The sequence below is a fragment of the Conger conger genome, chromosome 14, assembly GCF_963514075.1.
Source record: "Conger conger chromosome 14, fConCon1.1, whole genome shotgun sequence".
In the NCBI taxonomy this organism is placed as follows: domain Eukaryota; kingdom Metazoa; phylum Chordata; class Actinopteri; order Anguilliformes; family Congridae; genus Conger; species Conger conger.
In genome coordinates this window covers 41,611,774-41,639,273 of record NC_083773.1, presented here as the reverse complement: position 1 = coordinate 41,639,273, position 27,500 = coordinate 41,611,774, and the positions used below count along the sequence as shown (strand labels likewise).

At 46.7% G+C, this 27,500-nt stretch overlaps 1 protein-coding gene across 1 annotated transcript in view; it reads left to right on the top strand.

Moving 5' to 3' along the window:
* Positions 1-27,500, top strand: part of LOC133109731 (dedicator of cytokinesis protein 3-like) — a 319,579-nt gene that overhangs the window by 232,869 nt on the left and 59,210 nt on the right. Inside the window, exons 10-15 of the mRNA XM_061219260.1 lie at positions 4,692-4,773; positions 5,800-5,860; positions 7,416-7,563; positions 14,992-15,080; positions 20,644-20,769; positions 27,005-27,129. Of these exons, the coding sequence (XP_061075244.1) occupies positions 4,692-4,773; positions 5,800-5,860; positions 7,416-7,563; positions 14,992-15,080; positions 20,644-20,769; positions 27,005-27,129 (631 nt within the window). The remainder of the gene's footprint in view (positions 1-4,691; positions 4,774-5,799; positions 5,861-7,415; positions 7,564-14,991; positions 15,081-20,643; positions 20,770-27,004; positions 27,130-27,500) is intronic.

Below are 27,500 nucleotides of genomic sequence, written 5' to 3'. Positions count from 1 at the left end.
CTACATAGTTAACTTAGCAGGAAAAAGAGCCTATCATTACAGTGCAAGGTTATATAGAATCTAGCATGAAATCATACATCAATACTGTAGTAATTGCTGTGCAAAGGTAATAGATTTATGGCTATAATGTGAATCCTTGGTTTAATGCGATATAGACCAACCAGCTCAATACACCATCTCCTGTGAGATCTTGTACCATGGACGGCCTCCCCGAGGTTGCTGGGAAATTATCCCGAATGAGTCAGCACCGTGAGTCAGGGACCCAATGTCCCCTTAAACCGCTTCTAAATCAATCCGTGTTCTTTCCTTTAATGAGGCCCAGAGAGGAGCGAGAATCCGGCTTTAACTTGCCCTCATTTCAAGGTCCCGAGGTCATCCATTTTGGAAGACAGGGCATGTTTTTTCTAAAGTGGGATTTTCCGCAAAAGCACAGTTCAGTGACCCAACTATTTTTCTTAAGTAGCATTTGGCCACAACTTCCTAGAATACAACTTCCCACTGCTCTGACCACAACACATTTCCCAAGTGGTGAGAAGCATGATGCTATTTTACGATTGGACCAGAATTAGATTAATATTAAGCAGTCCCAGGTACCCTATGCTGTAATATTAAAATACTGTACTGTGATTCCTCTCTCTATATTCTCTGGCATTCTCCGAGCCATAATGAAATTAAATTAGTTTCAATTTTAGCATCATGCATTTCACTTTTGGCTAAGGTGCATGACTGGGACCAGGAAGGTTGGTGGTTCAAACCCCGGTATAGCCACGATACGATCCACGCAGCTGCTGGGTCTTAACCCCACATTGCTCCAGGAGGGCTGTTTAACAACATCCCTTGTTCTCATTAGCCATCTACCTGATGGAAGGGACCTAAAGTCCCAAAGTTACCGTAGGAGCATCTGTTGTAAAAAGTGAAAAGTGATGCATGATAAGAATATGAAAATATTGCATGAGGCCCAGTGACCATACCATCTTAAAGCAGCAGCTGCATGGTTTATTTGAATTGCCTATTAGTCTGACTTTTTGGACATCTTGTTTTTTTGTGGTAGGATGAACGACCTGAACACCACCACTGGTTTTGTGAATTTGACATTTCGGTCCTGGTTTCCCTTTCTGGATTTGCGCAGGAATAGCAGCCTTATAACCTGAAGTCTCGTTAGATGCCACGGCTTTTTTTGATTGCCCGCGAGACTCTTATATGTCTACCTGTCCCTGTCTGAGTGCATGTGCTTGTCCTCATTATCGTTTCCAGGCTTCAGGCGTGGTATGATGACACAGTAGTCAGTCTAATCTCAGCCTTTATTTTCTTCACACCACCAAACTCAGAAACAAGCTGAAGATGATGAGAAATGATCGCACCAGAAATGATCGTTTTTAATTGTGAGTTTCCCCGGAAGGGAAATGACAGTTTAATCCGGGGCGTTGTAGGTAACGGGTAAGCTACTCAACTTCCGATAAAAAAAGAGATAGCTTTGCAGTTATTTGATGCGCTCTATTAACACTCATATTATATTAAGGTTTTATGACCGCTTTTATGTTTCGGGTCTAATTGACCCCAACATTTTGAATTGACAGAAAATGTATTGTAATTGAAAAAATGTTGATGCTTTGTGTGTCCCATTCTTATACTCTCCTAAATTACTGACCTTTGTATCCATAAATATGAAAAATCTAATTTTAGAGTTAAAAATAAAAATGGTTGTATATTTTCTTACATTTTATGCAGCTGCAGAGGGTAAAGCTAGCCCCTCATAACACCTTTGTATGCAAAGTTTGTATAGGATTTCTTGTTTATCATTTAATCCCACCAAAATAGAAAATTCTAAAAATCATAGAGTATCAAGACTAACAAAAGGTTAACTGGTTTATAAGAGATGTGAAACACTGAATGGGGTCGAATAGACCCCAGACATAATAGGAAGGTTAAGAGCAAGCTTCCACACAATTTCCGGAACCTTCTTCCTTTGTTCACTCGCTTGGCTTGCTGAAAGGGCTGTTTTCCTGATGATTCGGTCTTCTGGGAGGGAACCTTTAGGATGAAGTCGAGGACAAACCTTCACGGTTTGTCTAGGTCACGGTCTTCCCCCGGGCTGTGCAACCGCGTGGCGTCCTACACAGGTGTGCTGACGGGCCCGGGACAGCCCCCCCCGCCCCACAAACCCGCCCCCATCAGGCCAGATCGCTGCAGACAGGAAGTTAGCCTTCCTGACAACATTAAACCCGCCCATTAAACCCCAGCTCTGCCTCCCATCGCCACGGCGACCTCCTGCCTGGGGGGGAGGGGGCAGGGAAAAGAATGCCTTTATTAGGCAAACTTTCATTTGCTTGTGTGGCTTGACCCTGGCGGCATGCAGGGTGCAATTGATTTCCCGACCAACGCGGGAAATTGGCCTGCTGAGGCCTGGCTAATGATACGGCGGGTATCTGGCTGTTTTAGGGACGAGGCTGGCAGGGGAAATTAGGCTTTTTCAGCTGCCTGCTCTGATTGGTTAGGCAGTGCAATAATAAACCCATTCCATCCCAGGCTAAATGATCTCAGATTGGGATTTTTACAGTCATCTCCATAATGGGATAATAACAGTTCTTCCAGTTTTCTTATATTGGCAGTATAGGTCCTCAGCTGTGAGTTCTAATGATGAGAGTCACTGTAATGTGTACTTCACCATTTTCTGTAATGGGCATTTTTATGCTCCCTTCCCCCCCCCCACTACTGAAGCTAATGGAATCTTTCCCAAACTGCCACATTTTGGAGGGCTTCCTGTTGCTGTGCAAAGCTGGTACGCATCTCGGCGGGGTGCGTTAGAAGGATCCGGGAACATCGCGGGGGATGCCCATGATCCTGCTTTGTATCCCAGCCCCGGCAATCTCTGGAACAGCACCAGGGTACAAAAGGTACAATGCTGGTAGAAAGCAGAGAGGAGCCCCACCGTATTGGTACAAGGTACAAAACAAACCCAAATGGTGATTGGTGGATACCTGCTTCCTGGCTAAAACCCACAGAGAGATGTACAGGGAGTATAGCAATGCAGTCACCCTTTGTTCTAAAAACACATCAAGCTAGGTTTTCAAACAGTTGACCAGCTACCAGCCCAGACAAGTTACCAGCACTGCATTAGTGGGTTGACAAGCCCATACCCAGCTAGACCAGCTTTATGTCCAGCTTGGCCAAGCTAGTTGACCAGGTCATACCCAGCTAGACCAGCTTATGACCAGCTTGGCCATGCTGGTGGAGGTCTTTGTTTTGCGCCTGTAAACTGTTGTCAAAACTGCTTAATCTCAGCTCTATTTTATTACCCCACTGCGGATCCCTGACAGCTAGCCGTGTTTTAGCACAACTGTCTCCGTCACTGTCTGACATGATGGCACCAGACCGCAGAGGTGAGGATTTTCTCGAGTGAAAGGCCGTTTCTTAGCTGTGGCACGGCTGGCAGTGCTGTCACTATCGATCCTTTACACCGCGGTAAAAGGTGCCATCCAGATGGATGCACTGCTGTTCTCAGCGTCGCAAGGTCGATTTCGCCCCAAGGCTCTGTAGAAGCACACAAGGGCACCTTCAACACCTGATTTCAGCGTGGGTGACATGGACTGTAATAATGTGTCAGTTGCACTGAAAGGACTTTGGTTCTTAAACCTTTTAATATGATAAATTGAGTACAGGGAAAAACAGTGTAGTATTGTAGTATTGTCGTAAAAGTACTGCTAAATACACATACAGTTCTAGCATGGGCTACAGACTCATTCTTAGACCCACCTTCTGAAACCCATTTTCGTTCCCAACCCATAGTTTGCAGACCCACATGCACCAGCCTTCTCTTCCTAGTTTTAGCATCTAAAATGCCCATAAAACATGTAATTGATTTTTTTAACCCCTAACCCTGTCCCTACCCCTGCCCCCAGATCCCAATTCCCCCTCTGCCTCCTGTGGTCAGTTCTCTGTGTTAACATTTAGCAGCGTCATCTGATAATTATGCATACATCATGTCATGTGGGAAATCGTTTTACCAACAGCTCGGAAAAATATCAGTTAGACTCTAATATATGCATACTTAAGACGTGATAGGCCATGTTACATCTGATGTCTATTGAGTGCTGCTGATTGGCTGTCGTATCAACACCTTGTAAATATCAGTGATGTTTTTTCTCAGAAGCGTTTCTTGTGAAACGTGTACATGACGGTTCTTCACTACCGCAGGTGTGATTGAGGAAAAAGATGAAAAATCACCCCATGGTAGCGGTTATTCTTACTATGCTTAAGAAAAATGCAATGTGATATATTGTGCAGCCATACGCTGGTTAAGAACATTGGTCCAAAGCAAGTTGTGAATTGAGAAGTTGTAATTTTGATGAGAGTTCCCTTAGTCACAGGTCTTGCTCATGGCCTTGCTCCCAAACTGTGAACTCATCGTCATTTCAGTGTTGTTCTGCTCTGGGAACAGTTGAAACCATTTCTTTTTGCCATCTCATGCGTTGGTAGTCTTGTTCCTCTGAATGTCCGGACACATTAAAGACTGCATGAGATTTCTCATTCTTTTCTCTTACTGGTCTGGAAGGAAGGGTGCGGAATTAGAAGGTTGCACTGTATTATAATTAAACTTTAACTTAATGGTTAGCAGACACTTAAAACACTTAAAACCCTTCCTGTCTCTCCGTAGTTTGGCTGATTTTTTGCTCCGTCCGTTTGTCTTTCAGTGAGAAGTTCATGGTCAAGCTGAACAAGAACGGCGGCCCGAAGAGCCCGGAGAAAGTTGACCGTCTGTGTGCTCTCTTCACGGTAACAGTCCCGTTACGAGCGGCACGCTGCAAAAACCCCAAACATAAGTCTCAACTCAAGTATTCTAGCACTTACCATGGGGTCCAAAATTCAGGGGTTTTTTTTTTCATGTTATTATGAACATAAACAGAAAGTTTTAGGATTTTGAAAACAAATTAAAGTTACTTCAAAGCTTTGCAAGCACCACTTGAAGACCAAAGAAGAGCAAGAAGTGCTGCATAATTAACAATCACCTGACCGTCAACTCTGTTGAATATTTATGGTTGCACTTGAAGACTGACAAAAGCAAAGCATTCAGTCACATCACAAGATGCTCTTTGGAACAAATAATGCTGGAACAACATGGATCATCAGATTTGTGCCAGCTGGAGTGCATGCTGCCATTAAAGCAAAAGGGGGATGTACCAAATATTAATTTATTAATTCATGTACATTTCGCAAAGATTAAACTTTTCACTCAAATAGTCATGCTGATAATATAATTTGTAATGATATTGAATGAAAATAAGACAAAAATATTGGCACTGAGGTGAGACAGTTTGACTCATTTCAAAATTTCACAAGCAAACAGTGACTTAAAGGTACAAGAGGTAATTTCGGACTTCTAATGGTCAAGAGAGGAATTGCAGCAACAAACACACTCAAACCACAACACTGTTTATCCCTCCCCTTCTCTGTGAATGTGCTGATGTTGAAAAGCCACAGCTATATGATGTTTTGGTACAAAGTGCCGGCCCATCAACTGAATATTTTGAAACCAGAATTTAAGGACTATAAACACAGGCAAGGGGTGAGTCAACATGTCAGTGAGCCTTTTTCAGTGATAGGAAGGGATTTACAATAGTCTTGTAGCAATTTTTTAACACAAAAATCTTACCTATTGTACCTTTAAAACAAGCTACTTTCTACTTGAGAGGAAAAAAAAAAATCTTTAATCTTATAACAAGACTAAACTGCTTAAGACATTCAATATTTTTTTTCCAGCGCATTAAGATAATTTCTGAAGCACGTTTCTTCATCCCGCAGGATCTGAGCAATAAGGACATGAAGAGAGACCTCTACATCGTTTCCCAGGTCATCAGGACTGGTAAGATGGCCGCCGCTGTGTGTGAGTCAGCCGCGGCGGAGGCAGAGCGGAGCTGAGCTGGCGCCTGGCGTACGGCACACGGGGATGAATGTTCCCTGGCGCTCCCGCCTACGAGTTTCACCCACCGCCCCGCACGCACTGCGTCATTCGCACCTCCAGCGCTGTTACGCAACCCTTACTGCATAACCGTCTCCACGGTGGCAGCGGGGGGGGGCGTCTTGTACGGCGTCGTGCTCATTACAGGGGCCGGGCTGAGGCCGCTGGGCGGAGGCCGCTGGTCCTCATCACTGCAGATTCAGAGGAGCCACACTCACAGTCACATACAGACGTAAACACACAGTTCCCTCCACACGCACGTGCACACACCCGCACTCACACACACACATACACACCCTACTCCCTAGACATACCCCCCCCGACACACACACACACACACACATACACAAACACACACACCCCCCCTAAATACGCACACACACACACACACACCACACCCTACTCCCTAGACATACCCCCCCGACACACACACACACACACACACACACACATACACAAACACACACACCCCCCCAAATACGCACACAACCCACACACACATACACATGCACAGACACCCTACCCTAGACATACCCCCCCGACACACACATACACAAACACACCCCCCCCACCCCTAAATATGCACACAACCCACACACATACATACACACGCACAGACACACACACAAACACACCCCCCCCCCCCCCCCCCGAAATACACACACAACCCACACACACGCACACACAAACTCACAAACAAGCATGCACCTCGAGGCTCCCCACACACCTCCAGAGTCTGGCCCACGGGTTTTTAGAGAGACAGCCTGAGCCGAAGGGAAGAGGGAGAGATTCCAGTGAGTAAAATCGTGAGACCAGGCAGCCAGATATGCACTTCTCAGCATGCTCAAATTGTACAAAATGGCCGCCATGTGCACGTCACCCTGGGGCAAGCCTCTGCTGTGGTATTCTTTGAGTTTTTCCTCAGACCCTCTGGCTTTCTGTGCCTACTGCACCCTCAGGTCCAGAAGCACAGGCCGAAGTGCTGACATGTTTTTGTGTGTTTTATTGATAAGGCACCTCAGGGTTCATATAATAGGGACAGGAGAGCTGTGATGTCACCTTACACAAATCAGAAATCAGAGATGGCCTCCAGTAACCATGCAGTACATCTGTAACGGTTGCCAGAAAATTGCTAGTTCCTGCTAGTTCCCCCTGGGATGTCAGACGTGTAGACAGAGCATCTCTGTTGGCTTTCGCCAACCTATTCCTGCATTAGCAGAGCTCCTGCCTCTTTTTTATATCAGTGAGGTGACATCGTGACTGTCAGAATGGCCCCCTGACACCGCAGGAACAGCCCATTTTGTTCCACTGCATTGCTGTACTTTGATGTAGATATGTAAACAGACTATGTATGTAAACGGGAAAGTCCTGCATGCTCACTGTTACGGGGGAGAACGGGCAAGGAGGATGACGGATAGGGAAGGAATGGGTGAGGTCGTGACCTGGGCGTGTTCCCCAGGCCGGATGCTGCTGAACGACTCGAAGAAGGGCCCGCCCCAGGTGCAGTACCGCCGGCCCTACGGGTGCGCCGTGCTGGCCATGAGCGACGTGCTGCAGACCATCTCCGAGCTCAAGGAGGAGAAGGACTTCGTGCTCAAGGTCTACACGTGAGTGCCTGTTCACCTGCACATACACATATGAGCATGCGTGTGTATATATATATGAGATCAGAAGCAAGGTCCCAACCAAAGTCTGCAGATGAACTGTGGCAAGTTCCCAAACATGCTTGGAACAGCATCCCCGCTGATTGTCTTATAGAACTGCAGGACAGCGTTGGCTATCTCAGAGAAGCGATGCAGTTTGGTCACAAGGTGTGTGTCCTAGTTAGATTGATTGGTTAAACAAGAAATAGTTCTTAATGTCTAGTCTTGAAGACCAGAGAGCTGTCTTTGGGAGAAAAGCCTGTGCTGTGCTCTGGGGTGAACTGCCCTAGAATGTACAGCTTGGTGTGGTTGGTGAGTCGATGCTTGAACATCTGTTAGTGCCCCCCCCCCCCCCCCCTTTGTTCTTATAATTGCCATGGTTTCTCAAACCTCCTCCCCGCCCCAGAGCTCAGAGACACGTGCCACTTTGATGTTGTCTTGGGAACTGAAGGGCTGTCGGAGGAAAATTGGAGAGAGGGTCTACTGCCTACGATTCACAGGCAGTCGTCCTTACTGTCACAAAGTCAGGGCCAATCAGGCTTCCCAGGAGCACAGGCATCTACAGGATCAGTTTCAGCATGGGCGACTGCAGGAGGCCGTTACGGCTCATCCCAGTGTTCCTGGGAGGTCCTCACTAACACTGTGGATCATGTATTGACCAAATGCTTCAATACACCTTTTATTCCAATTTTAGATACCTACAAGAAGCAATCAAGAGCAGGTTAGAGTCTATTTCTGTGCCAGCCCAAATCTGACAGTCTGATTTATTCCCCGATTCTGCTCAGCCTGTCAGAGTGTTAATCACACATGAAGCTCTCTCTGCTTGGATATGCTTTCTCAGAGTGAACCGTTTTTTAAACCACAACACTGTGCTGTATGTCTGTGTGCGGGCACATGTGTCTGCGCGTGCGTGTTTGTATGTGTGCGTGGGTGTGTGTGCAGTCGTGTGTGAGTGTGTATGTGTGCAGGTGTGTGCGTGTGTGTGTGTGCGCATGCGTGTGTGTATGTGCGTGGGTGTGTGTGCAGTCGTGTGTGAGTGTGAGTGTGTATGTGTGCAGGTGTGTGTGTGTGTATGTGCCTGTGCGTGGGTGTGTGTGCAGTCGTGTGTGAGTGTGTATGTGTGCAGGTGTGTGTGTGTGTGTGTGTACAGAGCGAGAGGTATATGTGTTCTGAGGGCAGAAGGGGCCACTGTGTTAATACTGTGAGGACCCCTAGTGGACAAAAGAGCCATGCAGCCATCATGGCACAACGATGGGAAGCAGACACACACTTAAGAGGCCTTTGAAGAACTGAATCTTTTGTCCTATGTGAGAAAATCTGGCTGTGCCACACAGGGCGTTTATTCCACAGCCAAGGGGAGAACATTATTCATTTTGATACATTTCCAGTCACACACTCAGTGCAGGGCCTGCACAGCACCCAATTACCCCATTGGCTAGAGAAACCAACACAGATATGCTCCTTCCTCTTAGACGGGGGAAATTACTCAAAGCTGAGGTTAAAACTGTTGCAGACATCTGTGTACATGTGGGACCCCCGGTGTTTGTTAGCAGCACTAGCGATGAGGTTCACGTCCCAGCTCCAGTGGACACAGATGAGTGAATACTGCATACCGTCACCTGCGCACAAGCTTGCTCTGTACTGTGTTAGCGCTTAGCGCCGTCGCTCCGCAGAGCTCCCAGGAAACCACTACTCTGTTGGCATGTGCAGCAAATTCTCCTCTTTACTATGTTCGGTCACCTCCCAAAACAAACGAGGAGGGAGGAATGTGTGCCAGTGGTGATGTTGAAATATTACTGGTCAGTTGCTGAGTTCCTGGTGCGCTATGGTAAGGAGAATGGAGAAGGCAGAAGTGCGGCTAGAAGGCTGAGACTTGTGGGTTTCCCTTTGATATTTTTATTCAGTATTAGCTGCATTAGCAAGCATGCTGAATTATTTTCCATTTCTAAGGTTACACATCTTGGCCTTTTTAAAGAGCGTTCAAACTTACGTAAATGCGGCATGATACAATGGCCTTAGATGGGATCGGATCCTTTTCTTTCATCTGGGGACGTGTTTCTCTGCTTTATGGTAACACTCTCAGTGGCACTTTGTTTACAAATAAGTTATCAGATGAATTGATTGGCACAGAGAACCGCCATTAATTCTAAGACCGGATCGTTTACAGATCAAACTGAAATTCTGGAGGCTTGCTGTGTCTGCTGGTTTTCGGGTGTGTTTCGGCGACGTAAGTGTTCACATTCGTTTTAGTGATTGGCTGAAGCGTCTGGAAACCTTATTTCCCTGGCGTAAAATGGCGGCTAACTGAAAGGATCAAGAAGACCCTCAGGACCTCCAGGACTGAATGTTGACGCCTGGTCTGGGGGACTGTCAGCAGGAGAGGGCAGCGACGGAGTGTGAATGTATCTTTGGGAAGTTCATTACGCCAAGAGAGACGGGTACAAAAAACGAGGGAACCGGAAAGGTGGATGAGCTATCTGTGTTAGATGGTCTGAGAGGCAGACGGAGTACAGGTGGGGCTGTCAGGGATGTGGGGGACCAGGTGTGCAGCAAAGATTTTGACAAAGATGTGAAAGAAAATACTGTAAGAATCAGCGGTCCTCACTCCTGGTCCTGGAGATCCGCAGGGCGTTCTGGTTTTTGTTTTCACCTTAATATCAGCAACCAGTTCAGACCCAAGAAACCAGGTGAGGTAAGTTAACTGTGTAATTAACTGCTTTAATTGTTCAATTAAGTGCTGAGAAACAAAAGCTGCGACTCTCCAGGACCAGGAGTGAGGACCACTGGGCTACATTAAGGCATTCATCAACTGCTGGTTCCTAATTTGAAACCATGTATCCTGTCAAAAAATGTCCATCATTAAACAACAGTACAATGGTGCATCCATTTGCTGCATGATGGGACTGCTAGACTGCAGGAGCTGTGAAAACGGGTAAACAGGAACATAACCGTTTGTTGCATATTCACATTGTAACGTGACGTCAGCGGCCATCCTTATTTTCATTTTCACCAGTCCAGTCTATCTGACCTCACCTCTGCTCCCACTGAGGTTGGCGATTGGCGATTGGCGGTTGGTGATTGGCGGTTGGTGGTTGTTGTTAAAACACAACAGCAACATCTCATCAGCAAGGGAACTGAAAACAGACAGTTCAGTGTTTCCATGATTTTGCCTATTAACCGAACGGAACAGAATCAAGGTTGGGTTCATTGCGGCTTTCCCAAACATTTCCGCTCACGGCCATTCACAGTTTTATGAACCAGATGTTCTCACATTTAACGACCGCTCCCTGTTCTCTGTGCCAATCGATTCGTCTGATAACTTATTTTTTAAACAAATTGCCACTGAGAGTGTCACGTTTACTGATCCATTATCCGATCCGATCAATTAGCCAAGCCTTGGCTAAACACACTGCACATAATGTCAGGCCTTTTATGGCACATTGTTATGAAGGGATCACTCTTAATAGATAGCAATTTACGGTCCATTTCACTTGGGGAATTGCTGCAGTCAGAATTGCAAACCGCACATGCAGGATCTCGCCTGGACTCCCCTCGGATGGTCGATTGTGAAAACTCACATTTCCTTAAAAGGCATTTCTACGACCGGAATAATCGTGTTTTTTATCATGTGAGTGGTTGATGTTTTCCGACTGCATTGGTCTTCATCAGCAGTGATCCTTGGAAGGAAAAAGTTGGGAAATCGGGTGTAGAATCAGGTTTCCCCCATCCCTATCCTAACTTATCCATGAACTGAGATCAGGGCCTGTGTTCGAGGGGCACATTTCCCTGGTCCACAGTCCAAACTCTGCTTTATGAATATGATATCATAATTACATAAAGAGGTAAGCTTTTTGTATGGCTGCAGGTGGTTCAGAATTTCAATAGTGAAATGTGGAGACTATCCTCAGGATACATTTACCAACAGTAATTAAGCATAATTACTGCACCAATTATGTTATTAAGAGCTCAGATGAACCACCCCCCACACCCATCAATCCCCACACCCAACGGGCCGGGGCAACCATCAGTGTTCTGCTACCCCCCCTGAGGGTCAGAATCTAGCATGACTGGACTCACACACACACACTCTGAGGGTATGGCTGGACTCATTCACACACAAACACACACACTCGGTATGAATGTGGCATGACTGGACCCACATACATACGCACACACAGACACACACTCTGAGGGTCTGTGGCAAGACTGGACCCACACACACACACACCCACACACTCGGTATGAATGTGACATAACTGGAGCCACTCACAGTCTATGTCTCTCTGCCTTTAGAAGCTACCGAGATGGGAGGATGGAGGTGGAAAGTGAACAATAGAGAGGGAAAATGAATGGAGGAGAGGCTCCCACAGCGACGGGCTGCTGGGTGTTTGATAATGCCGTGTTTCAATGCGGCCTCTTCCTGGCAGTATTGACGAGCATCGAGTGCCACTGGGGTGCAAGGACGGCCGTCAATGCGAGTGACAACAAAACCTTCACAAACAGCCTGTGGTTCAGTGGGGTGATGGCTGCCCTGAGTGAGCATGAACCAGCATTTAATGACAGTCGGTAGCCGCGTGTCTGCACTTTGATCTCCTTGATTTGACAGCAGCCGCAGTCCAGTGTCTGGGGTCAAGGGTCAGTGGGGTCATTGTTTTTGTTGATTCCCGTTGGTCTTTCCCCATTGGTTAGTGACTGTTGCTGATGAGTTATTTTCTTACGTTTCTTATATTCTCTCAACAGGGTGACATTTAGCAGAAATTGATCAAACGGAAACAAAAGTCAAAACAAAATTGGCGGCGGGTGTAGGTTCGTGAGGGCGATTGCTCTTTCTGTTTTGCCTGAGAATTATTCATAATTGTTGTCAGGGTGCAGAACCCAGGAACCGAACCCATAAAAGTCCTTATTAAATGACTGGCAGGTCAAACAGGCAATGGCCAAGCATGGGCAAACAGGAGTACAATAGACCATGCAGTTCGTAGTCAGTAATCCAGGCAGGGGTTCGGTAACCAGGCAAACAGGTATAAAACAGGTACACCAAAACGTGGTCGCGGTCACAGGCAAAAGTTTGTTCACACCCCCACATTCACAGATAGGCAGTCAGAGAAGGCAGGTAAACCGAAACGGAATCCAACATCACTAACCGGGAATCCAAACAAAGTCCAAACCCTGCGGGTCAAATACGAACAGAAGGGTAATCCAAAAAAAATGTGATGGTAGAGGTGCACAAAATGGGTCAAAACACAGGCAGATCCGACAGAGAAAGCAAACTTAAAAAAACGAACAAAACAGACAGGTTTAAATAGACCATATAACGAGGGGTAAATGATAATCAGGTGGGCACGATAATCAGGAAGTGAAGACAGGTGAAAGGTATTAAATTAATTAACAGAAAGCAGAACTACGGAAAACACAGAGGGAAACAAAAGGCGAAAACGCAGGGGACTTATTGTAAAGTTAACCAAAACGACCTTGCCTGTCTTTATATACACTGTCTTCACAGCTGAACCAATAGCACAGACCGCTGGAGATGCTTTCGGTGATGTATGTTCCCTAAAAGGCTCAGACCCCGTGTTGCCGGTTGCGAGGGCGAGGGGAGGGTGGAGAGGTGCTCCAGAGCCTGCTCTCACCCTCCCACTCACCACACTTAACCGCTCCGTGCGTGTAGTCACCCAGGGCTCACAGCGGAACGGAGACCTGCCACTCACAGCCGCTCTTTAAACGCGTGTCTGTTAACACGTGCGCGTATTCGCACCACAGACCACAGTGAGTCGGCCCCAGCATATAGCGTTTGCCCCGAAGCTTTACCTGACGTTTGGTGCGCAAGCTAGGACACACGTGGTATCTTAACTCCTAAAGGCAGAGGTGTCAAGTCATGGAGGGCCGCACTGTCAGCTGGTTTTTCGGGGTGTTCTCAACACCAGTTTTTCATTTAAGTCTATTGGCTAAATAATCCACACGCCTTGCGCTCAAGGCATTCACTGGCAGCCGATTGAAAGGAAACGACAAAACCCCACAGACACTGTTTCCCCTTGGCAATATAGTTTGACGCCCCTGCTTTAAGATCATGCGTAATATGTGATTAAGAAAAAAATCATTCCAAATACCTGCTCTTCAAAGTGTTACTCTTCGAGTATAACTGCATTTATTGCAGTTTTGTGTCGTGTTACATTAGGTCAGGGCTTCCCAACTGGAACTGGTGGGTTGTAGGGTCTACTGGTTTTTTGTTTTCATCTTGAATTCAGGAATTTGTGTGTGTGGAGTCTGATGGAGTTCATCCCAGAACACAGACACGCCAGAGGAAGGCACTTTGTGTACAGTTAGCAGGCAGGACTTGCGCACCCAAGCAGCCAGTGGGCCGCTGGGGAGGGATGAGGCATGGATCCTGGCCAATTGAACTCTCACTGACCCTGGGCGACACTCCCGCTAATGATGCGTTACCCAGTGGGGCTGCTGGACAGTCTGTGCCGGCTGGACTGGCACAGACTGTGCCCCAGAACATTAGACGCCCACAAACATGGGATTAACCTGCTGAAAACAGCTCGAACTAAATTTGGCAGGCATTTATATAGCGCCTTTATCCAAAGCGCTGTACAAGTGATGCTTCTCCATTCACCCATTCATACACCGACGGCAATTGGCTGCCATGTAAGGCCCCGACCAGCTCATCAGGAGCATTTGGGGGTTGGGTGTCTTGCTCAGGGACACTTCGACACCGCCCGGGCGGGGGATCAAACCAGCAACCATCCGACTGCCAGACGACTGCTCTTACTGCCTGAGCCATGTCGCCCCCCGGCTAGGTTCTGAAACAGCTGGTAGCTGGTTGACCAGTTCAGACAAGCTCCCAGTTCGATACGGTTTTGCTGGTTGACCAGTTCAGACCAGCTTGACATGGTTTGACCAGCTTTAAAACAGCTGGTTGCTGGTTGTCTCACTACCAGCGCAGACAAGCTACCGGCACTAGCTGGTTGACCAGCTCATGATTTTCAAGCTGGTGAAGCTGGCATAGCTGAACTTTACAGCAGGGTAGAGTGTTCTTAATTGGACGTGCTAATGCTGGTGTGACAATTACTGCAGCTAAATTGAAAGCAGTGGAGTTCAAGAACACTAACTGAAAAAAACCCCCCAAAAAAACAGCCCAAAAAACCAAAGTGCTAACTACTGTTTTCTCCTGCACCATTTCTCGAGTGGATGACCCTGACCAAACCTATCCTTGTCTATCTATTTCTGGTCCTCTGACTTACCAATCACAATATGAAGGACGCAATCGCAATATGGTGATGCATGTTTATATTGTCAGAACTCTGTTTATTATATTGCAGTATGACTTCGTCCAGTCAAAAGAACAAAAATATTGCATCTTCGGGATCACTGATTGCATTTCTCTTTTCCCAGGTGCAACAATGAGAACGAATGGTACCAGATCCACGAGAATATCATCCGCAAGTCCAGCACCAAGTACACGGCTCCCAGCACGAATTACGGTAACCCATTCTCCATCTTCCACTGCTAGCTTAGCTTCACTGACAGGTAGAGATGCCATTTTAGACCTGTGTAATTGTTTTGGATTCAAATACTTTTCTGTGCTCGACTGATCTTGCCTGGTGCAAACCAGAAGTTGCGCTTTTCAGTATTTCATCGTTCCAATCAACCAGACAAGCCCATAAAGCATAGAAAAGTGTTTGAATCCCAAACAAGATCCAGGTCTGCATGGCATAGGCTGGAGTGTAATACTGAACCAGAGTAATTCACCAGCACTATAAATTAACAGTATGTCTGAATGTGAAGAGGTGTAAGTCACTTTGGACATGGCTGTCTCTGTTAAGCAAATCATAAATGACAGTCTTGACAGCCTGATAATATGTTCTGATGTTCTGATGGTTTTTTTTTTGGTCACACACGCACACATACACACACACACACACGCCCATGCAGACATATATACACACACATACACATACACACACGCACATGCATGCACACACACACACACACACACAGATACTCACACTGGCACACACACACACACACACACACACCCAGACACACACATACATACACACCGCACACACACTCACACACATACACACACATACATACACACCGCACACACACTCACACACTCACACACACACACACACACCCACATTAGCCTTAATGGCTCTTAAGCATGCATGCTGCTCCCCTGGCTGGGATAGAGTACCCAGAGGGCTTTGCAGCATAATGACATGGCGGCTGGTGAAGATGGCACTACGTGGGTGGGACAGTTATCTATATCAGAGTGTGGATCCCCAGCAGATAATCACACTCTGCAGCAGTCCCTTTTAAATGCTAAATCTTATTCAGTAAACTATCTAAAACAGCGCTTCCAGAACTTTCTGGAATCCCACCACCCACTAAATCAGCAAACACATTTTTCTCGCCAAATCCTTGTTCCAGTAATAGCCAAAATTATTCAGTTATCGTTCAAATATTGAATAAATTATTTTTTTCAGTCAAATAAAACTACTGCTTGTTACACTGTAAGTAGAATACAAAGTGAATTATGTTTGTCCTGTGTCTCTCTCTCAGTCATTTCAGTTCCACTGAATTTACATTTCAGCTTTTCACAGACGCTTTTTTAATGCAATCTGCTCGTATCGATGGACAAAACCTCTGTTAAAAATTACATCTTCTGTCATCTGTCCTGTTTCTTTGTTCTGCTGGAGACCTGCTGAAGGTGTGCCTCAGACGTCCATCATCGTGTCAGTAGTGACAGCGACTCAGGACGCGCGCGGTCAACGCGTTCACAGGCCTCAGACCCCCGCGTTCACAGGCCTCAGTCATCCGTGTTCACAGGCCTCAGACCCCCGCGTTCACAGGCCTCAGACCCCCGCGTTCACAGGCCTCAGACCCTCGCGTTCACAGGCCTCAGACCCCCGCGTTCACAGGCCTCAGACCCCCGCGTTCACAGGCCTCAGACCCCCGCGTTCACAGGCCTCAGACCCCCGCGTTCACAGGCCTCAGACCCCCGCGTTCACTGGCCTCAGACCCCCGTGTTCACAGGCCTCAGTCACCCGCGTTCACAGGCCTCAGACCCCCGCGTTCACAGGCCTCAGTCACCCGCGTTCACAGGCCTCAGTCACCCGTGTTCACAGGCCTCAGTCACCCGCATTCACAGGCCTCAGACCCCCGCGTTCACAGGCCTCAGTCACCCGTGTTCACAGGCCTCAGACCCCCGCGTTCACTGGCCTCAGACCCCCGTGTTCACAGGCCTCAGTCACCCGCGTTCACAGGCCTCAGACCCCCGCGTTCACAGGCCTCAGTCACCCGCGTTCACAGGCCTCAGTCACCCGTGTTCACAGGCCTCAGTCACCCGTGTTCACAGGCCTCAGACCCCCGCGTTCACAGGCCTCAGTCACCCGCGTTCACAGGCCTCAGTCACCCGCGTTCACAGGCCTCAGTCATCCGTGTTCACAGGCCTCAGTCACCCGTGTTCACAGGCCTCAGTCACCCGTGTTCACAGGCCTCAGTCACCCGTGTTCACAGGCCTCAGACCCCCGCGTTCACAGGCCTCAGTCACCCGCGTTCACAGGCCTCAGTCACCCGCGTTCACAGGCCTCAGTCATCCGTGTTCACAAGCCTCTGAAGCCCACGTTCACAGGCCTCAGTTGTGCACCGTGCTCATCCTCGCCCGGCGTCAAATTGATTCAAACAGTCTTTGGGCCCTGCTGTTTTAATTACGAGCAGGAGGTGTGAGGAGGCTGTCATTTTTACTGCGCCTCCATTCCAGAATGTCACGGGCGCGCCGCAGTTACTGCGCATGAATCTGGGACAACATTCATGAAACTCCAAAACCACCGGAGATAAATCACCTGGAGGCTTTCTCGGTTTAAATGTCCGGAGATTTCTCCTGCAACAGAAAAAAAAATCCCTGTTATCATTAAAAGCTGTTACATGGAGACAGCTGCCACTCTGTGAGGCTCTTTTTGTCCTTCTGTCCCAGGGACTGCTGGGTGCTGTAATTATAGCCCAATGTCTGTTCTTAGCACAGACCGGAAGCTTCTCTACAACCCAGTCCTATACAAACAGAAGCAGTGATGCACTCAGTGCTCAAGCTCTACTGAATTACACAGAGTGCACAGCAGGACTCTATACCACAGTTTATTTACAGCAGCACTAATATTAACTGCTACTGTTATTATTCAGGCATGAGGATTTTACCTGACTAATCAGGAAAAACTGATTTTAATCTGTAGATATTTATGGGGAAGATAATATTTCGGTAACCAACACTAATGCTGCGGAATCATGGCCAGAAACAAGCACCTGAGCCTCTAAGAAGTGTTGTCTCAGTTGGTCCCCCATAACAATCCTGATAAACTTGTGCACACTGGTGGACAGTGTTGCCATTCAGTTGTTCGCATGTCTTCAAATACATTTGAGTGGTGCATTTTTAGGCTCGCTCTCATTGGCTGAATTCCCGTGGTCTGAATGCAGTCTGCGGTTTTTATCGCTTTCGTATTGGACAGCTCAGTGGTTTTTTATGATATATCCAAGAGGCTGAAAGCATTACATTACAGGCATTTAGCAGACGCTCTTATCCAGAGTGATGTACAACAAAGTGCAGATCGAATACAGGGACAAGTGTGAAGAGGACCCTAGAGGACAGTACGCTTCCGAGTCCTAGCGTGACCATACAGATACAATTGGAACCCTTGAAGAATCCATACATTTATGAAACAGTTTACCATTGGCAGCTAAAATACCCCGAGTACAACAATACAATATCTAATACCATGCAATACAAGCAATGGATTATTTTATACTTTATATTCAGCGACTGAATGCTAATGTTGTCAGCTTAGTCTGTCCATTCCCTTGTTTCAGATGAGCCTGACGGGCAGAATTTTATTTTCAGCACCTGAAAGCGCGCCTTTAATCCAGATAATCGCGTTAAATTCCCCCGTCGGCTCAGCCACACCTGCGACCCCGCAGCGCATTTCTCAGGTTTTATACGTCGCAAGACCTTGTCGTTATTGTAGGTGAAACCTCCTCAGCCGGACCGAGCTGCAGATAAGATTTCTGTAGCTTCAGGGGAGGATTAGACCGATTGCAAGGATTACGCTCTCAAACACGACTGCAAAATGAATCTCGAATGGTAACGTCGTCTAACAGACAGGGTTTAATTTGTATTTGGAATTCAAATGAGTCGAGACACATTTGTGCGGTTGGGAAACAAAGATTTATAAGCAGTTCAGCACTGTTCAGCATAACTAGTGGGTGGAATTAAATGATTATATTGAATCAAGAGACTTGGAGCTGAGGGAAGATCACATTCTCACAAGTAAACATAAAATCTTGGTAAGTAAAAGAGTAATCTTGGAGAAATCACATTACTTTTACTCGTAAGACTCCTCAGTGTTAATAGTTAGGCTGCTGTCCCCTGCTATTTATACATTAAAATTAGAATATGTAGAACACAAACCAAGGGCCCTATTTTAGTAAGGCTTTTAGCTTGTCCAAAACCTGTTAGCCCACATAAAACTAAACGAAAACACAGTCAATGATTGGTGCAAAAGCAAATGCCCATGACCAATCATTGGTCGTGTTATTGGTTTTGTGTGCGCTAAAAGGTTTATCTAAAGGTGCTGGTAACCCAGGCATTAAGGCTGTGTTGGGAATGGCTTACTGATTCACTCCTTCCCAATACACTGCATAGGGAAACCTACAAAGAACACTGGATAGGGATTAAGTCGTGAAAAGATTTGATTTGAGTCACTATGGATTCTGAGCAGGTTACTTAGCAACACGCAACACTTACGTCAGCTGTCAGCGGCTTGGTGAGCGAGCAAGAAAGAAAGTTTTTTTTGTTTGTTTCGAACAAGGGTTTCCCTGGCTTGTTGTGTACGTGCACTAATTATTTATCTGTGATTAATAACTAATAAACAATTAAACAAAACATTATGGTTGCTATTTTTCTTCCCGTGAGCATATTCTGCCAGCCTTACATTTGTAGACAACAGGCTCAACCATCACTATTGTACTAGTGTACATCATTTGTACCCTACATGTTGCGGTGCATTGTGGGGAATATTAAGTGAACTATTTAGGGAGTCAGATTTCATACCGAAAACCCTGCAAAATGGCCAATCGCCTAAATAGTGAACTATGTAGTGAATAGTGAGCCCTTTGGAATACAGCCTATGTCTCATTACAGCAGTGTAATATAATAGTTAGGGTACTGTTATTCTGAGGTAGCAGGTTGGACTACTGGGTATGGCACTGCCATTGAACAAGGTACTTAACTTGAATTGCATTAGACAGATACCCCACTGTATAAATTGTATGTGACATGTAACATGTACTGGGTCATGCTAACAGTATGTGTACAGCAGAGGACCTGCTGTTCCTGGTAGATCAGGACGACCATGGGGGATATCCCTCAACATGTAGATGGAAGATGTCTGTGATCCTGGATCAGATGCTGGTCATGCTAACATAATGCGATAGCAAGATACTTCACTTTACAAGATACTTCACTTTAATTTCATCAGAAAGATACTGTGCTGTAAAAATTGATAGCAGGTACCTTGTATGCAACATGTATGTTTGCTCTGTGCCAGCCACTCGAGATAAGTGTTCATGTGTGAAAAAATCTGAAAACATTTCACGTTCAGGATGTGACAAACAGTGAGAAATTTTACAAGCTTAAGTGTTATTCGCACAATCACCACCGGCATCATGCAGAACATGAAAACAGAGCCTTGTGCATCATATCATTTTTTTTGTTTCTGAAAATATGGGTGAAGATGGAACTGTTCAATTCAGTTCAGTAAGCTTTATTGGCAGGAACAATACATTGTGAATGTTGCCAAAGCAAACATGAAACATACACATACAGAACAGTACATGTATGTATATGCACCTCAGCCACTGGGCTACAGGCTGCCCCACAGTCTTGGATGAAGGCAACTGAACCAAAAAACTCCCCTGAACCCCCCCCCCCCCTGCCCCTCTCTCTCTCCCCCCTCTCTCTCTCTCTCTCTCTCTCTCTCCCTCCTCCAGGTCTGATCATCTCGCTGCAGTTGCTGAGGGGGGAGATGGAGCTCATCCGCAGGGAGAACCCAATGATCTTCAACCGGGGCGTGGCCATCACACGCAAGCTGGGCTTCCCCGACGTCATCATGCCAGGTGCGGCGGGGGCGCGGTGCATGCTGGGAGCGATGGCGGAGAGGCGAGGTGGCCGACCGCCCTTAGCGCCTCTCATAAAGCACGTGTGTGGGTGTCCTCAATGTGAGCGGACACAAGTGCGCCCACGCGAGTGTGTGGCAGATACACGGACACGGCTAGCAGAAGCCATTAGTGGGGAACAGTATTTAAGCACTGAGGTTTGTTAAACGATGTCAGCACGGAATTGTGCCACAATCGTAATGCCAAAAACCGACAAGATGACTGATCTTAGTGAGCAGCATCAGAAACCAATTGTGTGGATTCAGTGACTTCAAGACCCAGGTGCTTGATCGCTCTTAATGCAGTGGACCGGTGTGTGTATTATGTACATGGGTGTGTATGTATGGGTGTATGTGTTACATGAGTATGCATGTGTGTGCGTGTGTATGTGTGTGTGTTTGTGTGTATATTTATGTGCGTGTGTATGTGTGTGTGCTTGTATGCGTGTGTATGTTTATGTGCGTGTGTGTGTGTGTGTCTATTTATGTGCGTGTGCATGTGTGTGTGTTTATGTATGTTTATGTGCGTGTGTGTGTGTGTGTGCTTGTGTGCGTGTGTATGTTTATGTGCGTGTGTGTGTGTGTGTGTGTGCATCAGAGGAAGAGAAAGCATGATAAAGTGAGTGAAAGATACCTAAATGAAGTGACTCCTGGTGAACACTCGGTAACGTGCAGTGTGTCACGGCCTTTGGTTTAAAGCGCTGCGGGTTTTAAGATGCGCTGCAGATGTTAAGGAAATGCAGCTGAAAGCAGAGGGGCTGTTTGTTCACAGCTCTGATATTCGCTTCACTCGCGCCCCTCTCTTGGCCCTGTCTCGGCTCAGATGTTACCCCCTGCCAAGCCCCCACCCCCCCCATGACTCAGCGACCCCCTGGGAAATAAGTCCCTGCTATTACTGTTATGTTATTAAAACAGTAGGTCTATCTTTAGGGCTCTGAGATACCTTTTGAAAACAACTCCTCCATTTTCTTCTTGTTTTGAAGCCTTTTGACAATGATGATGATGTGCGTGAGAGAGACAAAGAGAGAGAGAGAGAGAGAGAGGGAGGGAGCGGGAGGGAGAGAGAGTGAGTGAGTGAGAGAGAGAGAGAGAGAGCGAGAGAGAGAGAGGGAGGGGGCGGGAGGGAGGGAGAGAGAGTGAGAGAGTGAGTGAGAGAGAGAGAGAGAGGGAGCGGGAGAGAGGGAGAGAGAGGGAGGGAGGGAGAGAGAGGGAGGGAGGGAGGGAGTTGGAGGGAGAGAGAGAGAGAGTGAGTGAGAGAGAGGGAGAGTGAGAGGGAGTGGGAGAGAGGGAGAGAGAGCATATGTGGTTTCAGTGTTTTCCTCTGGCCTCACCGGAGAACAGGAAGTGGATTTCCCAGCCTGCCACCTGTCGCACACATAGTCATTTAGAGTTTGTCCTTTCAGACTTTGTTGGTATTCTAGTCAAGCTCCCGTTGTTCAGAAAAAAAAAAAAGCTTTTTTCTTTGTTCTAAATGATCAGTTATGAGTAGGTGCATTGGGTGTATTTTGTGTCTAGTAGGGGCAGCGGTCTATGGTCATTACATTTGTGTCTAGTATGGGCAGCTATCTATGGTCATCAGCTTTGCATCTAGCTGGGGCAGCTATCTATGCTCATTACCGTTGTGTCTAGTTGGGGTAGGTATCTATAGTCATTAACTTTGAATCTAGTTGGGGCAGCTATTTAAGGTAATTACTCTTTGAATCTAGTTGGGGCAGATATCTATGGTCATTAGCTAGTTTGACTGCTGATTCAAACTGACATATGGAAAACTGATATATGAGCATATACGTATATGAGCACTGCTCTAGTGAGCTTTGTGAGGGTTGGAGTGAAACAGGACAGTAGATCTCCAGGAACAAGTTTACACAGCCCTGCTCTAGCTATTAAATGATGTGTGCTTTATTAGGGTTTCAGTGAAACCCTACAGGACAGTAGATCTCCACGAACAGGGTTGGGCAGCCCTGCACTAGCCTTTGAATGAGGTGCGCTTTGTTAGGCTTTGAGTGAAACCCTACAGGACAGTAGATCTCCAGGAACAGGGTTGGGGGCAGCCCTGCTCTAACCTAAAAGATGTGGTTCGCATACGGACCAGGAAACCTGGGCCGTGGAAGGCTGGAACTCCTGGAACTGAATGACAGAAAAGTGCTTAAACCTGCCTGTGGGTGTTGCCGGCCCTCAGACCCGTTGGCTTCTCGGCAAAAGGCGTATGGAAACGAGGCTCTATTAAGCTCTCGAGGGCGTCAACGAGGAGCGACGAGGGGCTGGTAGGGTGCCGTGGAGTGTGTTGTGTTTGATTGGCTCATGTGGGCGGGTGAATTCGATGCGTTGCGATGCTCTGGGAACAGATGCGGCAGGGGAGGTGGTTGTCATAAGTGCACTTTTGGGCTTCTGATTATTGGTAAGTGACGAAAAATTGTCGCTCCGATGCGTTAAAAACGGTGACTAGGTCCAGCTCTGCATCAGTCAGTACACAGTCAGTACACCACCCACTACTTGCAGAATAACACTTAATAGGTCAAACTTATGCACATATTATCACAAGTGCAGTGCCAACATGGTACATGGAATACTGTATATGGTACTTGTAACACGTCTTGTAACACGTTTGGGCCATACGCATAATTGTTTAATGTACTCTGAGCCCGGAGGTGACCCCTGACCCCTGGGTGCACAGCGGCAGGAGTGCGTTTGATTGGCAGCCGTGTAGGAGGCTGTTTTACAGTGCAGAGACTCCCTGCTGAATCTGCCCATTTGCTCTGATAAAATATTCAGCACCAGGATGGAGGAGTGGCCAATGGGGAGCCTCAGCAGCTCTGTGTGAGGAGAGCGGGGGGGAACTCCTGCACAGTGAGGTGTGTGTGTGTGTGTGTCTGTGAGTGTGTGAGTGTGTGTGTGAGTGTGTGAGTGTGTGTTTGTGAGTGTGTGAGTGAGTGTGTGTGTGTGTGTGTGAGTGTGTGAGTGTGTGAGTGTGTGTGTGTGAGTGTGTGAGTGTGTGTTTGTGAGTGTGTGAGTGTGTGTGTGAGTGTGTGAGTGTGTGTTTGTGAGTGTGTGAGTGTGTGTGTGTGTGTGAGTGTGTGAGTGCGTGTGTGAGTGTGTGACTGTGTGTTTGTGAGTGTGTGTGTGTGAGTGTGTGAGTGAGTGTGTGAGTGTGAGTGTGTGATTGTGTGCACATAGACGTTCTCCTCCCTGCACACAATCACACACACACACACACACACACTCACACACTCACAAACACACACTCACACACTCACACACACACACACACACACACACACACAATGACACCTGCACACACTCACCCACACACACACACACACAATTACACCTGCACACACACACACACAATCACACCTGCACACACACACATAATTACACCTGCACACATACACACACACAATCACACCTGCACACACACACTCAATCGCACCTGCACACACACACAATCACATCTGCACACACACACATAATTACACCTGCACACACACACACACATACAATCACATCTGCACACACACACACACACAGTGACACCTGCACACACTCTCACACACACACACACACACACACACACGCACGCCCACATGCACACTCCTGTACGCACACACTCAGACACACAAGTACTGTATGTATTTGGTGGATGTGGGTGCTCACTGCTGTATTTATACCAGAGTGAGGTCAGAGACAGGTTCATTAATGGAAAAGTCCTCAGTGGGCATTATGGGACATTATGGGATGTTTTCAATTTGGCGCTAGTCAAAGAGAATTGGATTTAAATGGGCCTTTAAGACTCTTTCAGGCGATCAGGCTGACCTGAGGTGGGATACAGAAATGACTTGCTCAGTAAACAATAGGGCTGAAGAAAATAGGCCAGCACTACGATGTGCCCACAGCTTGGGTCTCGTGTGCCGTTCGGTGCGGAAAGCGGGGAGTGAGGAGAAGCTAGTCAGGCTTCCTGGGCCATCATATTACGCCATATTACGAGGAAAACCCGGCAAGGTCGTGAAACTTCGTGAAAAAGACAACAAGCGCAAAAATGTCTGATTCATGTTCAAGGTCCGACAGTGTCGGGGTTGGCATCTGGCGCGAGAAGGAACCAACGCGCCAACGGCCCTCGTGTTGCAGGGGGAGCGTATTTACGAGCGCGATGGGAGAGGTATTTACAGTAGCCCGCGTCTGGGAGGGAATGTAAACTGATGATCCCGCATCCCGCCGGTGGTAATTAGTCTGGGCGCGTCGGACCTGCGATGCTAACCGCGCAGACACACAGGTCAGACGGGCGCAATCGATAAATAATCACCGGCGAAAAACCTCTCTGCAGGGACCCGCGGCTCAATTAGCGTTCTGTTTACCCGCAGGGAAGGGTTTCGTGCGGGAGGGAGGGAGGGGGAATGAAAGAGTGCAATCAGACCCCCACCCCTGTCCTCTAAATTATTTTATTTATTGGTTAATTATTGATGTTAATTATTGATGTTATGCACAGTTTACTCATTTCATATCTGTTGCCTGCACCATAAGACACGCCCCTGCCCCTGCCTCCAAAAACTTTTAAAAATACTGAAATATTTATCTAAAAAGGCAGGGACATTAAACACATCCTGTAGGTGCTGGGTAAGCGCTGGGTATAATTTTTACATTTTTTAAAAGCAGCCGTTTTAAATGTATCTTTAATAGTGATAAATGCGAGAGAGGCAATGGAGAGGTGACCTTACTACTTGTCTTGTAATTACTCCCCAGTAAGGTCACACCATAGCGCTGATTATTGATCTCGATCCGGAGCGTGAATTTTTCACGAACGTCTCCTCGCCTTCCCGCAGTGGTGTGAGAGCGGAGGCGTGGACGCCATTGTTTCTGAGTAACGGTGAGAATACAAATCTTACCGTAGCTAGAGATATGCTGTAGCATCTTCCCAAAGATTGTGCTCTCTATTGCCTTGTAAAATCATCAAACGCAGCATTATTGAACCGAGAGGTGAAAACGGAATCATTACCCAGACAATCTTGCAAAAAAAGGTGAAGCATATATCACAACAAACAGTACATTTACAGTAGGCTAAATTCCTGGCTATAAACCTATTTATAGAGTCATCAATACTGCAAGTCACTATAACAGTTGCTACTACGTACGGGAGATGTTTATTGCTATATTATATAGGCTGATATAACGCTATTGTGCATATGACATAAAATGTAAACATGATATTATGAAATTTGCATATGAGCTAAAAACATGGTTGCAGCTGCATGCTCTTTTTCCTGCGCGGTTATGTTAGGATTAACTGTGCAAACGCACAACGTGTCAAACCGCAGCTCTTCTATGGTTTCCCCCAGCGGAGACCTCCGGTGGAGGAGACAGGTTTTTCCGCGTTGCATGATAAATTATATCGTAATTGGCGAGCCCCTACAGTATCCACCTAACTTGATTCTTTACTGTTTAATAAATGACTTGCCGTGTATTCAGAAGTAAAATATTTCTCAAAAGCGATATTGACGTGCGATTATGTGTTTTTTGATAGGATGTGATTTCATTGCACTTCCAAGTAAAGACAATATTAACTGTAAAAAGTGAGTTTGCTGTATCAAGAAGAAGAAAGAGTTCAGCTAGAAAGAGTTCAAGGTCATTCCAATTGCTTATTTTTCTCATTTCCACTTTTCTTTTCCATGCCCTTGCTCCTGACCTGGAAATCGATCAAGGTCCGCCAACTTTTAGGACATTCCAACCCCTTAAATGTTCTTTCTAGGAGCTAGAAGTAGAAGTTAGGAACTCACAATCCTTGTGAGTTAGAAAACATCAGCTCATCCTTTTTCCGGAAAGCCTGACGGATAAATGATCGACCTGTGGATCCACCTCTCCCCATTTGTCTACATCTGGCGTGGCTTCGAGCTGACACATGAAGGAGAATTCCATTTGTCCAATTCACGTTTTCTAGATTTTCTAGAACTTTCCTTCTCCTTCTTCCGTCTTTTCCTGGCCTCTCCCAATGGGTGGAGCTCGGGGCTCCAAAAAATAAGGGATTGGAATGAGTCGAGAGTCGAGAGTCGAAAGTGCAAGTTGTATGTTATTCGCAAACTAGTATTTCAAAATAAAAAAACAGAGAGATCAGTCAAAACATCCTTTGTTACTCCAAGGGGGAAATGATTTTCTCATAAGCACCGAAACATCAAATAAATGCCTGTCTCTCCCTCTCCGTCCCCCAGGTGACATCAGAAATGACCTCTACTTGACCCTGGAAAGAGGGGAATTTGAAAGAGGGGGGAAAAGTGTACAGAAAAACATTGAGGTCACCGTCTTTGTGCTTTATGCTGACGGCGAGGTACTCAAGGTAAGTGATACGTGCTCCGTAAAGCAAATGTTTCTGTACCAAGGCACTGGACTGTGCCGTGTGGTTAAAAATGCCTTAGTATTCGGTCATTTGCATGCATTATATCGGGGTGGCATATTTGTTAAAATGTCATAACACACTTGCATGTTTTGATCTTGACCTAGTCCTGTAAGGCAAAAATAAAACATGCAGTATATATAAAACGTGTGTGTGTGTGTGTGTGCGTGTGTATGTGTGTGTGTGTGTGTGCGTGTGTGTGTACGTGCATGTCTGTGTGTTTGTGCACGTGTGTGTATGTATATGTGTATCTGCCTGTGTGTGTGTGTGCGTGTGTATGTATGGATGTATGTGTATATGTATGTATGTGTGTA